The sequence below is a fragment of the Leptosomus discolor genome, chromosome 1, assembly GCF_034619465.1.
Source record: "Leptosomus discolor isolate bLepDis1 chromosome 1, bLepDis1.hap2, whole genome shotgun sequence".
Lineage (NCBI taxonomy): Eukaryota > Metazoa > Chordata > Aves > Leptosomiformes > Leptosomidae > Leptosomus > Leptosomus discolor.
The window spans coordinates 31666450-31683120 of record NC_141391.1 but is presented as its reverse complement, the minus strand read 5'-3'; the positions used below and the strand labels follow the sequence as shown (position 1 = coordinate 31683120).

Genomic DNA, 16671 nt, shown 5'->3' with positions numbered 1-16671 from the left:
GCAGTAGTTGCAGTGGTTGCATTCCCCTGCAAAAAATAAGTAATTTCAAAGTTAGATCTTCAATAAAATGAAACACCTGGTGCCTCTTCCTGCTCACCCCAAATACTCTTGTAGCTTGTAACTCTAGTTATGTAAGCTGCTAAGTTTTTGTTAACAGCAGTAGTTTTGATGTGTTTAATATTACAAATGGACTGTATACAGGTTGAGATGCTAGTTTTAAAGTTCCAACAGTATTTTAAGTTTTGTGTACATTGCAGTGATCCAGAAGTAAAAAACTATGAAAAAAGCTAATTTAAGTATCTGATGCAGATATGATTACTTCAGAACTTGTTTGTATAGGGATTTTTTGACTGCTTTTGCAAGAAGATTCTGAGAACAAAATTACATAACAGTCTGTCTATATTGGTAGTACCTTAATATGATCTGTCTTATCCAGAGATTGAATCTGGTTTATCTTGATGCTTTTCAAATATTCTTGCATATAATCATCATTACCGTCAAATATTCCTACAATATCCTTGTGACTTTGTTACTCTTAATTTTGTCTTTGTTTTTTCTTTAAAATATCAAATTCAAAAAAATTGAGTTGGTTCATCTCTGTTATATTATTGTAAGCTGGAGTTACCACACTTTATTGGGAACAGTTGTTACTACATTGCTGAGATTAACAGATAGGGCTAATTCGGTATCAAAATGTGTCTCTGTGTTTTGATGAACTGTTTAACAAGGACACTGCTGATTCACTTTTAAGAATCTTTTAAAAAGAAGAAATAAATCTTCCTAAGCACTTAGAGAGGACCTGATCTGGGCTGAGTTATGCAGATGAAAGCACTAGGCATGTTCCATAGAATGGAAACACGTCTTGCAAAAGCAGGTTTTTAACCATGCTACACTCTGTGTAGTACAGTAAGCACTCGTGTTACTGAACTAATTCAGTTTAGCATAAATTCAAAATTCTGACTAGTGACCAGCATGCTATGAGAGTCCTGCAACATAGGCATAACTAGCAGGTGTGTCACAAGAACATAGTCCCTGACAACAGGAGTGCACAAGTGTGAGTCCCCAGGGAGAACTGGCTGGGATCAGATAAGTAAGATTTCTTTCTGTTTATTCTAGGTAATACAGTGGTTGAGGTAGTATTATGAAAGATGTCTAAAGCTGAAGAATTTTTTTTTAAGCTTGAAAAGTAGCCAAGAAAGGCCATGAAGCGAAATGGATGTGTAATCTTCCTTTCCATCTTGCTAATTTTTGGAAAGTTCTGTGACTCTTGGAACCAAGTGTTCCAAGTGCTGCCTTTTATTTTTGTTTCAATTCTTTATTGATTAAAAAAAAAAAGACCCCTAAAGAAATTATTTTTAATTGAATTATAATTTGTTTTTTACTTATGCCAAATGTGTTTCTGCTGAGTTATGATTGATGCAGAATTAAGGATTGTATTTCATATTTATTAATGTGATCTACATGTTTCCAATGTAACTGTAGCATAAGTGGTAACAAAAGGTATGTTATATTGCAGTTATAAAATGAACTGCTTACAGAATGCTTCTGTCTCTAAATCTATATTAAAGAAGTCTGCATTTGTATATTAAACTCTTGGTGATAGTTTAATTACAAAATCTGTGGAATAAAATTGGATACTGCATTTGAACCAACAAACATTAAAGAGTTATAAGTGCAGTTATAATCATTTAGAGTTGAAAAGAAATGAATGACAAATCTGCGCGAACAATTTCCACAAGGTTTTTTGAAATGTTGTTCATCTAGCAATAAAAATATTATTATTCATGAAAATTGCTTCACTGAAAAGAAATAATTAATTATTAATGTGTATGTGAGTATCATGAGTAAAATATCCTGTTGTAGTATATCAGTAATTTTTTTTTTCCTTTCCAAACACACAGAATGATCTAATTGTTTGGAATGCAGGTGGGCAAACCTCTCACAATGAGGTAAGGTGCTAGCGCCATTTATTTTTCTCTTACATGTTGTATGTAAGTGGTTCATATACTAAATGAAACATGTAATTGATATCACTGAAAATATGACTGAGCTCATTAGTAATAGCTATGTGGGTTTTGGCCTGTGGTTTATTCTTGTCATCTTAAGGATTTACTGAGGTATATAAATACACTTTCTGATGAGCTTGAGTTACGTGTTTCAGTATAAAACATTTAAATTTTTTTACATTTTGTTTGTTCTGTCACATTTTCCTTTTTTTTTTTTTTAACTCTTCCTTGTTCCACAAGAGTTTCTGTTGACTTAAATGCAATTTCTTTTTGCACACTCGTGCTGTGTCCTTGGTTAGTTTTCAGAGAAGAATTTTATTGATCTGATTTTATTGATCCTATTGCTTTCACAGTGCAAATCTCAGCAGAAGGTCAAAAAGGGAAACTGTAGGGAGCTCCTTATGGAGGTTTTTTCCCTTCACATTTTCTGTGCAGAAATAGGGCTTCTCCCTCCACATTGAACTGTCTATGAGCATCTTGCAAATTCATGAGCACCCAGCCACCTTCTGCCAGTCTTGGTGATGGGACTGCTATAGTTCCTGGCTCCCTGAGGAATCACTTTTTAACTAGGATTCCCACTATGGAGTTTGGTTATAGGACTCTTTCAATGTTACCATTGATCGTATGATGATTACAGCTCACCTTCTCCCGTAGGCTGCCACTCCATTGTTCCTGCTGTTAACTGTTGGTCTAGTTCAGGGTCTGAGGTCTATGCTTAACTTCCTTCTTTTGTGATTTTTTAGGCAGAAATTCACTGTTGCATGGAAAATATCATGCAGAGTGGTAATTAATTCTATGAAAGAAACAAATGTATCTAAGGAAAAAATCATGTCTTTGCTATGTTTTTCTAAATGTGTATTATGCCACAAAAACACGTTTGGTGGAACCAAGTGACTATTTGGGAGAAAACTGAGAAATAATTGAGTTTGTTTATAGCTAGGGGGAATATCTTGCAGTCTTTGGCTGGAAACTCATCTTTTCCAGCAAATGAATAGGACTCAATAAGAAGGGAGATTATCATAGGTTTGAGCCTGTATTGCGTTCAGATTATGGTGGAATAGTTGTAGCGTGCAGTATTGCTAACTTCCGTGTTTTATATAGTCACTTGTGCTGAGATATTCTAGATCATATTTTTACTTAGATTTATGTTCTTGACTTACACAGAACAAGGATAGAAGTCCAACAATGTCTCCTCCTACAAACACCACAATCCCTTTTGGCCTGAAGCCACGATCAGGTAATGTGGGAAAGAAAAGTAACCAATTTGTGTGTACTTTTTTTATGTCTGTGTTTAATAGATGTCTGCATTTTTTTCCCTTAAGAAGGCAGTGATGAAACATTTTCTGTCCAACAGTTAGAAGATTAGAGCATTTTAAGGTTATAGGTTTGAATTAAGATTGAATTTGTAACAAGTATGTATTTGGCACATTATATATGTATCAATTTTCATAGCTTAGAATAAATTAGGTGTTTTATAAAATAATATGTATATATGTTTTAAAAATATGTGTGTATATATATTAATACACATATTTTATACATGTTTACATATATAATCTGTGCTGACATACTAATTGAAATAAGATTTTTGCTTAATTGGTATGTGGCAATACAGTTTAGATTTTGTTGAATAATATATGTGAATAATTAGGCTTGTTTGGAAAATGCTTATGCATTGCTCTGAAAATTGCTCATTGCAATCAGCCTTTCAGTAGTTACGCTTGTGTAAGGATCAAGCATTATAGGAAAATTAGATGTTTACTTCAGCCAGCAGCTGAGTTTAATAAATTTGCAATGCACTAGATTTGCATAACCATCAATCTTTTAACAAGCAGCAGTTTATTTATTAAAAAGAAACACAACTCAACACAAAAAAAATCCCTGTTGATGTATTTGAGGGCTTGGATAACAGCTTCCTTTAGAAATGGGATTAGCTACAGGATTAAATTCAGCTTTTATCTTCTCCGTGCTGAGATAGTTGATGTTGTTAAGTCATCTCACCACCTCTAAAGAATAACCATAGGTTTTTCAGTATGTTTCAGGGTCCTAAGACTAACTCTGGTTTCTTGCATTCACCACAAATGCTTTTAATCAGATGCTGGTAAACCACTACAAGCTTGTAGTTTCCATAACAAAATACCGTGGCAATAATGGCAGCAGTTTCACATTGGAATGTTTAAGAAATTGTACCCATAGATTTGTTTTTCTAAAAAAAAAGTTTTAAAAGGCAAAGAAAATGGTATGGATCCAACCTTGTTTCATGAAGAGGGTATTAAATTTTTCATGTAGTTATGATATACAGTGACAGATCTGTTCAGTTGCATTTCTTAGCTTGTTGATAAACTCTGGCTCTATTCTTCTGTGTTCCTGATGCTTTAGAGATGTTGTTATTTCTCAACAAATTTTTAAAGAATGGGTTAAATGATGAGTAAATGGGTCCTTTCAGGATTTGGAAAAAATAAAACACTGAGTAATATTGCACAGTCCAGTGGCAACACTGTGATAACACCATTAGGAGAAAGACCTGTGAAGGCAAACAGGCCCATGCTGTGTTGCTGCTTTCATGGGATGTAGCCTGTGTTCTGCTGAGCTGCCAGTGAAATCTGCTGCTGGGGACTGAAAGCAGCATTGTGGAAGAGAATGCAGGACTCGGACTTCTTGTTCAAGTGTTAGTTTAATGTGTGCTTCTGAATCTTGGTACAGCAGTGCGCCAAGATGTCCTGTACTTAGTGACTGTAATAGGTCAGGGCAAAGTAGCCTGGCGAATCTTCTTTTTAGATTGCAATGGTTGGAGTCCTTGGCAACAAAACCTCCAGGTCACATGATGGAAGACCAGCTGTGCACGACTCCTGCAGTTCTTCCCCTGACTGCATTGCAGCTGTGTATAGGCTCATTGAATACCAAAATCTGTTATAATCTGTTGATTTTCTACACTGTACCAATTCAGATTCATATTTTTTAACTTTGAGTATGCCAATACTATAGTGTCTTTTGGTCACAGCTATGGGTGGCAGAAAACTTGATAATCTGAATTTATTTTCCTTTCTGTATCATACACTACAGAGTCACCAAGCTACAGCCATTACTGCACTATCTTTCACCTCATCACATCCAGTTCAGTCCTGTTACCTTAAATTTATCCTACGGTAAGACAGGTGAATTTGGCAATAGTAAAACCTCAGGACCAACTTAGATAAAAAGACAGTGGCAAATGTAACCTTGCAAAGGAATAGTGAAGCTGCATATTGTTTCCTCTCCTGCTCCCGCACTAGAATTACTCTAAAAGTAGCATCATCATTTGTTTTCCTAACACAATTTAGAGGTAGAAGTAGTACATGACTGAAAATGCTGGCATATTTGTGAATGGTTTTGCCGTTAAAGCTGTTTAGCTTAACATCATGCCTCTAGTTTCTTCAAAGTATTTCCTTTAAAACTTTGTGCAAGTTTTGTGTGAGTTTGAACCATCCTATCACTGTCTGAATTTGTACATGTTAATTATATACTGCTTTATTGCCCTAGAGCTGAGCTAGTCTAGGGATCCAGCAATTCTGTGATCCAGAAAAGTTTTTCAGCTCTGGTTGTTGTTTATTTCAGTAGCTTTTTTTCATTTAAGCTCTTCATGGCCTTAGGGGAAAGCTTAAAACTCTTCTGTAAGTCTTTTAAATCAGAGTGCAAGATTAACAGAACATTAAAGTGTATGTTATGCTCTGTGGAAAAAAGAGGCAAATTTTCAATGAAAATATATTCAACCATACCTTTCTGAAATTTGAGGGTATATTTTCACAGTGTTTATTTTCATCTATTTTAAATGAATGTTGCTTTCTATTTGACACCCACCCTCCCCCACTCCCCATCATTTTATAGTGATTTGTCTCTTGGAAAGGTGAAAGTAAGCTGTTCTAGACTTCTGGTAAGGTTTCCAGTATTTTGAAGTACACACACAAATGGAAGTGCTTCCACAGTGGCTTAAACTTCTGTGTTAGTGCATACTGTGTTAGTACATACTGATACGTGTTCAGGACTGAAGGGCCTTTTATTCTTTCATTTTAAAGCTAGGCAAACTGGAAAAATTCGTATCTAATGGCTGACATGGTACCCGAAGAAAATGTTTTGAAAGGTAATGAATGTGTTTTGACTTCTCAGCAGATTCTTTTCAAGGGTCAGATGTTTAACAGAAGGTAAAAACAGTGAGGATTCTTTAATTTTTCAGAATATTTCCTCCTGTATTTTAAAGACTTTCATAGGATATGGGCTTCTCAAATTTACATTAGTTTTGAAAACCTTAAAAAGTTACTATTGAAAAAACCCAATAATTGAAAGTGTTCTTAGAACCATAGTTTTGCTCTTGGGAAGTGCCTTTCCTCTCTGAAAAGGAAGCACTCAAAATAGTTAATAAATTTAAACTCATTGTGCTTGATTCATGAATTGATTAAAATGTTCGGAGTGATGTTAATTGTCAAAACCGAGTGTTGCATAGTTCTTGCCACAGTATGTGCCAGACCTTGAAGCCAAACATCTAATACATCTTGCGGTACTCAGGATTGTTTGCTTTTGTTTTGTGCCGTCTTTGAGGTCAATGTGTTTCACAACTTCTGCTGAACAAGGTGACAGCAACACAGGCAAACAAACAAACAAAATATTGTACCTTCAGAGACTAAAAGAAGCACCGACAAAACTCAAAATCACCAAGCAGTTTGTATTGTGCAGTGAAAAATTTTTCAATTGCAACTGTTTACTTAGAGTAATCTTAGTTGTGAATCCAATGTCTTCATTTTTGGTAACTTGTGGAAGATTTGAAGCACGATGTTAGTTCCTGTGGACGTGCTTGCCTCGCTGTCTGTCAAGTTTGTTGGAACACATAATGATCATTAGAAGTACCTGCTTTTAGAAGTACCTGCTTTTTGATCTATGCAGTAATTTGAAATTGATTTAGGGTTATGGTTTAGCATTTAGAGTAGAGGTAGTTTATAATCTCCAGTTTAGATTGAGAATCATGAATATTGCTTGTGTGTGGGATTCAGTAGATAAAACATTGAAACATATGTAGGAAACTAAGAAATGAGTGAGTTCATAATTTTTGTGGCAGACGTGGTAAAGAACATTGTGATCAGATACAGGAAAAGGTCATTAAAGAGTGACGTCATTCTGAAGAGTGGAGAAGGAGAGATTTAAATTCTGTGACAGAAAATAGGAAACCAGTGGGAAGCTTTGAAAGGGTGGATGATGTGCTGCAGATAAGCAGGGAGGGGATATTTTGAGGATATCAGTGTCCAGTTCTGAAACACTGTAGAATGGAGTTTTGAGGAAAGTTTGGGTGGAAATCCTTGCCACAATCAAGAGGGGAGACAGAATTGTAGAGTAGATGTGGTAGGGAAGGAATAAAAAAGTCCGCTGAAGGATTTGAGGAACAAATAAGAGGTGCTGTCACAACTAGTTAATGGAGAGAAGGCAGAATGGGTGGAGAGTAGGGACTGTATTGCTGTACAAGGTTAACTCAGTGAGTTGAAGGGTGGTCATGAACTGTAGGCATGCCATGCTTTTACAGTCATCTGGGGAGTAGTCTCCAGAGTCAGCTGCAGCTTCTGTGGAAATGCACAATTTTGCATGCTTTAGGGAGCCCACTTGGCTCATTACTGAGCTTGTGTTTGTTAGAAGGCTGTCTGCAGTGCAGGTGTGCTGAGGCTCGTGCTGCAAACTCAGGATCATCCTTTGGAGGTATTGTATGTCTGTTCTTGTCCCTGGAAAGTCTGTAAAGGTTGCAGAGGACCAGAACTTTCCTAGGGTGGTGGGCCCATTGTAGGTTTGGACTTAGCACAAGGGGAGTCAGCAAGAAACAAAAGTAATGCTGCATGTACTATTAAGTGAATTAAAAGGTAGAAAAATCTGTAGTGCGTGTACATACAGAACATACTTCAACAGAATAAGAAGGGATATTGTAGTTGCTACTTAATCAAAATCAGTTAGGAAGTTGTAATGTAATAATACTTCCATACAGATGTGTAAATGTTCTTTGTCTTTGGGGGAGGAAGTGTCCTTATTACATAGTTACAAAAAATACCAAAATTCTTATTCTCTGAACTTGTCATTACTGAAACTTCACAGCTTATGTATTTACCTTCCGATTCACAGAGTCAAGGTTTTTGTCAGGCTATGATGTAAAATCTATGGGTACTTTTTCTTAAAACTTGGTTGTAAATAAGTTGTGTGAAATGCTATGGTTACAATGATCTTGCTAAGCTTAACAGCCTTATCTGCACATGTAATGTATGACTTGCAAGTACTAACATATAACTTTTCATTCTTTCTATTCTGCACCATCTTTCATTCTTTTCTCAAAAATTACACATTTGGTATTAATCACCTTTAAATTACATCTTTGTCATTACCATGCAATCCTAATGCCATATATGAAATGCTGCTGCCCCCTTTTATCCCCACCTTGGTCCTTATACCACCATGGTTGGACTGGGTATCACTCCTTTCCAGCAGACCCATCCCTCAGTCTTCCTCCTATCTCCTTCAACACACTTACACAGGCACAAACATGGGACAACTTTAGCTACAGTATCCCATCTGAAGGAGACAGTGACAATGGTAGGTGTTCTGTATATAATTTACTTAATTTTGTGTTTTCAGAAACCTAAGTATATGGCAAATGCCCCATGTGGCTAAGGATGAAAGACAATATTCTTGAGGGGATATTTATAAGACTAAATACCTCAGAGGATGAAATGTTAATTTACTGTAGAATGTGTAGTATCAAAAGTAAGTGAAGTGTGTCACTGTTTTCAAGTCTGGCAAAATGACTTCTACCATGATATCCACTCTTAAGAACTATTTCCAGTATAGGTTTATTTACTTGCTTTGTTTTCAAGGGTTTACAGAAGTTGTACTCCAACAGCAATTGATTTTGCTGCTGTCTTTTCGGCTTCTTTTTGTTTGAGAGATACTGACTGTTAATAAAAATATTCTGCTCCCATCTGCAGTTATTGATGCAGGTACATAACATAACTTAATTAGAAGAGGAATCCGTGAAGAAACAAAGCTGAAACAATCAGCTAAGCAAAAATAGTGATTTCTGTCCAACAGGAACTTTTAGTAAGCTATCAAACTTCTCTGTGCATAGTGAAGTCCAGGTACATTAGTGAACTTCATTACTGCTGCTTTTGTTTCGTTTTGTTTTGTTTTTTTCTCCAGGGTGTTATGGTCATAGTACATTGAGTCACGGCACTAATAGGCAAAGTTGGCCATGTTTGGGCTGTCAGGGTCTTACATTGCATAAAGAATTAAATATCAGATGGAAGAGACAGAACCCTTGCTAGTATAGGTGTAGCCTTTGATAAAGAAATGCCATGCATCAATGTAGCATCTTAATACTTCATGTCATCTTTAACTTAACTATCTGCAACAGCTCTGTAATAAAGGAGGCTAAGTCCAGAATTTCTGGGAGGTTATAAGGAGCAGACAGGTCTCCCAAGACCAATGTCCATACCATTGTGGAGGCTTTGGTTTAGCAATGACTCTGTATTTGGGCTGAATAAATCAATCAAAAAGAAATCCAACTATAAACTTTTAGCCTGATTTCATCTCTGTCTGTCGTTAGTCCAGCCTTCTTTTTGTCTGTTATTTTTAGAGTCAGGTTAAATCATTTTGTTGTTCACCTGAGGGATAAAGTTGTCGAATTAAGTACTCGGGTCATTAAGCTCCTCGATGTGCTATAAATAGTGTGCATATGTGTGCTGTAATTCAGAACAAAACTGAAAATTTTCACAAGGAAGTTTGTCCTTGACTTATCATCTATTACCCATTTAACTTGTTGAGATATGTACAAAAAACTTTTTAAAAAAATTATTGGAACAAGCATTACATAATAACCTTGGTTGACCATGGGTTCAAAAAGCACAAACTCGCTCTTGGGAAGAGTGAAAAATAGACCTTCAGGTGTGTGTGAGGTACGGGCTCCCCTTGCTGGAAAACGTGTGTAATGCAGAGAAGCAAGCTATACTCAGGACCGCCAAAACTTCCTGTATTAGAACATTTTTCTTTAAATTCAGTATATAACTGAAATTTTATAACTAATGCTTTTGAGGGTGTGTGGGGTTTGGTTTGGTTTTTTTAATCAATTGAACTTATTTTATTTTATTTAGAAAGTTTTCATTGTAGTTTCCCACTGCCTTGAGATTAGCCTGCCGTTTTCCTCGTGGTGGAATGTAGATCTCATTCATGGATGGAATTGAATAAGTAACGTCGATACTTACTTTTCTTTAACAGATGTTTGTAGTCTGAAATCAGAAGGAAGTGGATGTTAGGACATTCATGTTGACTTAGCAAAGGCCTAAACAAAAACAGCTGTGGCCAAAATGAATGAAGTCCATAACAATACTCTGATTCTTGCAAAATTGAATGTAAATATGAACTAATGCTTTTGCAGGGAATAATTTGAAATGTTGCCGCTGCTAATAAAGCTACTGTGGCATTTAAATACCATTTATATATGGTAGTACTCTCCAAGTATGGTTTTATCTAGGTATTTCATCTGTGAGAGGCAGCAAAGCTCAATTATTAGTCTCATACAATGGACTATTTCTAAAATGAAAATCTTAGAAATTGCAGCTACAGTTCTTATAAATGTGATTGGAGATTTTTATTGCACCTCTTAAAAATTTAGGAGCAGTCTCCGATAAATTACAAAGTTGCTAATGCAGAAATTTTAATTCTGGAGTTTAATGGAAGTACTGGATAAGAGTTTCTGCACTTTGAAAATGTGGGAGTTAAGTTGTTGTAGCCATCCTAAACTATATGATTTATTACATAACATTTTAGATATTGCTAGTGGATTAATTTTCACCATATATAAGTGCTTTCATCAGAAGTTTACCAATGTATTGATTAGTTTAAAATTATCCAAATCAGTACATAATGCCTTTCAAATGGCATAGTTAAATCCAGTTTATGGACTGTTATACTTCATAACAACAGTAGTTACAGCTGTTAACAGCCTTTGTATGTTTGGGTGTGTACGGTCATAGTTATATGTATGCCTCTCTACAAAATGTTGAGAAGCACATGTCTGTTGATACACTGTGGTTTGGAAATAGAGTTCTAGTCCAAGCTTGCAGTTTGCCTTCTACAAAGACAAAGGTTAAATGTGAGTACAACTGTGGGCCTATGGCATCTGAAGGCATGGCTCTGCTACTCTCATGTTATGTGTGGGAGGTCAGCATAATGAATGGGTTTTTATGTGACCACCTGTGAGTAGATCCTTCTGAATGGTGATGCTAGTGAAGCTATGTAGTCCGCCTGGAGAGGGGAACTGAGCTGCAGTTGGTATCTGTAGTTCTCAGTCCTGTGTGTTCTCTACAGGATGCTCTCCCACTCTGCCAGTGGGATTTCTGATGATGTTAAAAAGGATAGAATTCACTAACATAAAGCTGTAATATTTAGGCCTTCTATTTAAAAGCAGTTTTGTTTAACAACTAACCTTTAATACAGCATTTCCTGAAGTTACTGATTTAACAGCAGTGCAGCAAATTTCAGATGCCTGTGAAAAGTTAAAACTATGTGTGAGTCAAGTAATGAAAGGAAGCAAGTTTGGTAACTGGCCATAGTTTGTTCTGTCTTGATGCCTCAGATAAGTAGCCTAAGGATATGTAGGGAGCTTGTTGCCTTAAGCTCCTTTTTTAGTAAATAAGGGAAAGAACTATTGCCTGTTAGCTGAACTGCCATAGGTGGTGTCTGTCTGTCCCTGTGGCTAGAGAAGTAGCTTAAATTATTAATTTTGTTACTTAACCAACCTGCATTCAGTTAGGTGAGATTCCTGGTGACCAGACTTGTCTGAGATTTCAGAGTATTTCCCGTGCAGAAACTTTGTCTTGTTTAACTGAGCCCTAGATGTTGGAGGGTACAATTTTGTACATTGACCCTGAACTGATCTGGGAGCTTCATTAACAGTTTACTTTTGGTCAGAATGTAGATGAAATTTCATTCTACCAAGGATTTGGGGTTTTATTTTGTTAGATATTTTGAGGACTGTTTTTTTTTTTAAATTCAGCCTATTACCCAAATCACAACCTAAATAAAATGACTGACATGCCACAATTTTTAATGGAACATCAGAATGACTGTGATTACACCCATGTTTCTTAGTCAAGAGTAATTAATCGTTTCTTACTCCTCTAGTAGGTGCTATTGGCAATTCATACACTTCCAATTTTCTGATGCGTCTTTCGGGAAACAAAAGGCTCCTTTCTACCCTGTTACGTATTGACCCAGAAATTATCTTTTTTTTTTTTTTTTTTTTCTTTGATGGCCTTAAATTAACAAAATTGAGCCAGAGCAGTAACTGTATGTTAAAAACCAGTGGTTTCTAGGCTTTATACTTCCACCTCATTAATTGGGACTTAGCGCTTCATATTGCATTCAGGAGAGGGGTGGGAAGGTAGCAATACAAAACACTTTTTAAGCAGTATCATTTTCCATAATAAGCAAGTTGGCCTATAATTTAAGTGGCAAACAGGTGACAGGTGCATTCTGAGTGTACATCATCTTGCTCTTCCAAACCATTCAAAATAATCATTGATCACAAAAAAGGAAGTGTAGAGGTGCGTATATGCGGAGATTTCATGTAATATTTCAAAGAACTATATGTGGGCAGAATGTTACAGTCGACAGGATCGGTGGGAGGGAGTGCTGCGAAGAGTTTGTGCAGTGCTACATTTGCAGTGTGACTTTTCAGTGTAGGCAGACTTACTGAATGGCTAAGTCTGCCTACGTTAGGCTTTGTTTGGTGGGTGGGGTGGTTTGTTATTTTTAGTATAACTTTATCTAGTAAGCAGTTTGTCCTGTGTAGGAAGATGCTTGTCACAGCTTGTTACACAATTCAGCATCTTGTAGGAGATGGTTCTACTTAATAAGTGTTTCCTGCCATGTTAGGTACAAAGTTTTGTACAGATCAGAATCTCTGAGGGACAGTGCCAGTGCTTAATCATCTGACAAAACATGACTGTTGAGGTTAGGATTTGGTTGAAAAATTATCCACTCCATTGATGGTGCAAGATGCAGTGCAGAGCAATATCAAAAAACCCATTTATGGTTGTAATCCAATACGAGATTTTTCTGTCCTCCTGGGTACAGAGAAATTTCCTAACAGGTTTTGCTGGAGGCAGTGTCTAAGGATTTTGCTTCATTTAGAAATTAATAAATCAAAGTGTTCATTTTTAAACTAAAATCTGTCTTTTTTGAAATCCTAGTGTTCTTAAGACCACAAAGAAATTTGGAATCAATAGATCCACAATTTACAATTCGAAGAAAGATGGAGCAGATGAGAGAAGAGAGAGAGCTTGTGGAACAGCTACGTGAGGTATGTGAGTGTTGGCGGAATTAATTTATGCTAATGGAATATATCTTTTAATTTTTCTTTGGGAAAGTTGTCCAGTAGAAGCATATTTAAAAGGTTAAATGAGGCAATATTACTTCTGCAAATCACATTAATGAGACTATTCCTGAAGTGCTTTATCATGATCAGATGTTTGTGCTTCAGGAAAGGTTTTGTAAAAATGGGAAATTATAATGGCATGAATAGTGACCGAATGACATACAGTCACTTGCACTCATGGAATTAACAATTTATTTAATTTCATCAGAAAGGATGAATTGATCACTTGAGAGAGAGAGAGGTGTCTAGAAACTCTTTCCTAACAGCTGGAGAAGTCATCAGTCTAGCAAGTAAAAGGCATAATGAAATCTATTAGTTAAAGCTGAAGTTAGAAACTTTTTTTTAAAGCAGATAACTAATGCTTGAAACAGCTTCTTTAGAAATGAAATAAATACATCATCACTTGAAGATCTGAATATACAAGATGGTTGCCTGATATGTTTTCTTGAACATAGAAGCTAGAGCCTGATTGAAAAATTGCTGCATGTGGTTGCATAGGTTCTGTGTTACACAGCTAGTAGCTAGGTTCGTGTGACAGCTGCTTGTGTTAAAAAAGAAAAAAGGAGAAAAGTGTCGTGAGCCCGAACCTGTCAAGGTTTCCAGTTATGTCATGTTACCAACAGAGGTGGTAGAGTTGCCCTCTGAAATGCAGTGCAAATCCTGAAAGTGTGGTAGGTGACTTTGGTATTGCAACCGAATTACAAGGTTATTTGTTCTTATGTCATTAGCTTCATGGAATGACTAATCCCAAAATTATTCCTTTATTTTAAATAACATGTCCTGTATTATTTAATTTTAAAGCATGAGGGTTTGCTTTTTTCCTCTCCTTACCAAATAGTGTTTAAAATGTGGTAGGACTGAGGACTTTAGGATCTTACCTCAGGCCCTCATCTGTTTTAAGTCTGGATTAATCTTACTTTCTCATGCTGAATTTCTAAACAGATTTTGTTGGAGATTCAAAATAACTGATTGAATGTAGTATATTACAAATTCTAACCTTGGATGATGCCAAAAGGGCAAGATGCAGTAATTAGATGAGACAGACTTACTGGTAATGGAGAAGAAAATGGAAGTAGCAGTAATAAACTGCACTAGGATGTATTTTTTCTGAGCGTAGTCTAGTCAGCAGCATCAATGCAGCTTTTTGTATTAATGTTTTTATGTTAAGGGTTACCACAAGTATGTAGCAATTCCCAAGTAATTGTTCCTAAAAATAACTTCCTCAAGGTTCCTGCCTTGTGCCTTAGTCCAGTTAATCCTCACAGTGAAAAGTAGAACAAGATTATTCACTGTATCAGGCATGATCATGGAGACTTAATAAGGATCTCTCTACACTGTATTAGTATTAGGTGTTACCAGTAATAGTGGTTTAATGTGTTATTGACCTTCAGCTCCATGCACTGTCCTTCTTTACCCTCACCCTGAAACATCGTGTCCTGAAATGAAAGTTCTGTTTTCTCTTGTGAGAAGTTTGATTACAAGTCAAGGAGTGGTGACAGAGGCTAGAAGATTCGGGTGTTTGGAAGCACATAGTGAGATTTTTTTTAAATTAATAAAATGTACTCTCGTATACTGGGTCCTTTAGTGAGAGAAGTAACCTCCAGACCATCTTGCTATGTAGGGTACAAGAAAATAGCTCAGAACATGTAAGTAACTAAGTTCATATTTATTGAATAAACTTATCTATTAGTATATTTTGCTTTTGCATTGTTTTCATGGTATATTAGAATGTAATGAGACCTCACAGAACCTGCACCCTTAACCAAGTTGGGCACTAAACAGGAAGGAACAACTTACAGTATTCAGGTCTCTTATTTAGAAATCTGAATGCACAGTTACCTTTAGCTCAGCTGCTTCACCTGAGCCTCTGCATATTGTGAGAACATTGGTATTTCTTCCATACATTCCCCCCTTTTCTTTTGGATGGTATTTTTTTACAGAAATTGTTCCATTTCAGAAAACTTTTTGCTTCAGAAACATACTTATTTTTCCTCCATTTGATTTTGTGTACATCCATGGTCACACTCCAGACAGTTGTCATCTTGAGAATGATTCACCACTGACACTTGAGCAATTGTTTAACTAGCAAGAAATACTGGCTGATTTTTCTAACTCAAAGTGTAAACATCCAATAGTTTTAACATGCTAAGTGGAACAAATTGTCTGCTGCTGTAGTGTGGATGATTTTTGAAAAAGAGAGCAGTTCTTCAGTGGTGAAAAAATTGAAAGAGAATTGAACCACTTCTTAAAGTCTTCAGTTTTAATTAAATCGAGTCTCAAGCCACGAACTCCATCAGGAAACATTGAACTAGTGTTGTAGGTGCACTGTGCTCATAAAGAAACCAACAATGCACCTTGTACTACATAGTCTTCCAACAGGCAAATTAGTGTTTTAAGAGAAGGATTTTTTTACAAATTCATTAATTTGTATACACCTGTTTGTAACAGATCTGGAAAAAAGTCTCAAAATAATATTCTTTCTGTATGTATATCGTGTACCAAAAATGATTTCTAGTTTATGAATTAATCCAGGGTGAAAACAAAACATTATATTAGTGCATGGGATGCAGTCCCACATTTGGCACTTGAGAGACCATACATGTGAGTACTTTGGTAGTGTGTCTAGTAAAAGAAAAACTGGGAAATTATAATGAAACCCCAGAGTGAGTTCAGTGAAGGCTACTTCATGGTGAGGGCACCCGAAAAAACGATGTATGAGGAAGAAGCTAAGAGCTGGATTTCTTTAACCTGGAGAAGAGAGTGCTGAGAATATTATATGACTGTCCTCAGCTGCTGGAAGGGTAGTAATAGAGAAGGTAAAGCCAGGCTTTTCAAAGATGCACAGTGAAAGAATGAGAGGCAGTGGCACAGTGGCACAAATTGCAAAGAAATTTTAAGTAGCTGTAAGGAGAAAATTAATTGCGACAAGGGTGCTGAAACACTGAAGAAGGTTGCCTAGAGATGTTGTGGGATCTCCTTCCTTGCCAGATATCCAGAACTTAACTTAACCAAAGCTCTGATCTCACTTCAAATTTGTTAGACCAGGTGACCTTCAGAAATCCCTTCCAACCTACACTCTGCTGTCATTCTAATGAGAATAGTTTATTTTCATCTAAAACGCCCAACATAGATTGAGGTAATGTGTTAATAGAGATATATTAATAGAGTTATGTGTTAATAGAGAATAATAACAACATTAACGAGGTTCAGCTAGGAATAAGAAATACCTAT

At 36.2% G+C, this 16671-nt stretch overlaps 1 protein-coding gene across 3 annotated transcripts in view; it reads left to right on the top strand.

The window, feature by feature from the left end:
* LRCH1 (leucine rich repeats and calponin homology domain containing 1) overlaps nt 1–16671 on the top strand; it is a 125378-nt gene that overhangs the window by 88708 nt on the left and 19999 nt on the right. Inside the window, exons 15-19 of one of the 3 annotated variants that reach the window (XM_086481952.1) lie at nt 872–874; nt 1902–1949; nt 3171–3243; nt 8496–8600; nt 13256–13365. In XM_086481952.1, coding sequence (XP_086338078.1) covers nt 872–874; nt 1902–1949; nt 3171–3243; nt 8496–8600; nt 13256–13365 — 339 coding nt within the window. Of the gene's footprint in view, nt 1–871; nt 875–1901; nt 1950–3170; nt 3244–8492; nt 8601–13255; nt 13366–16671 lie in introns of all 3 variants that reach the window. The other 2 variants (XM_086481953.1, XM_086481954.1) reach the window with 2 other exon arrangements.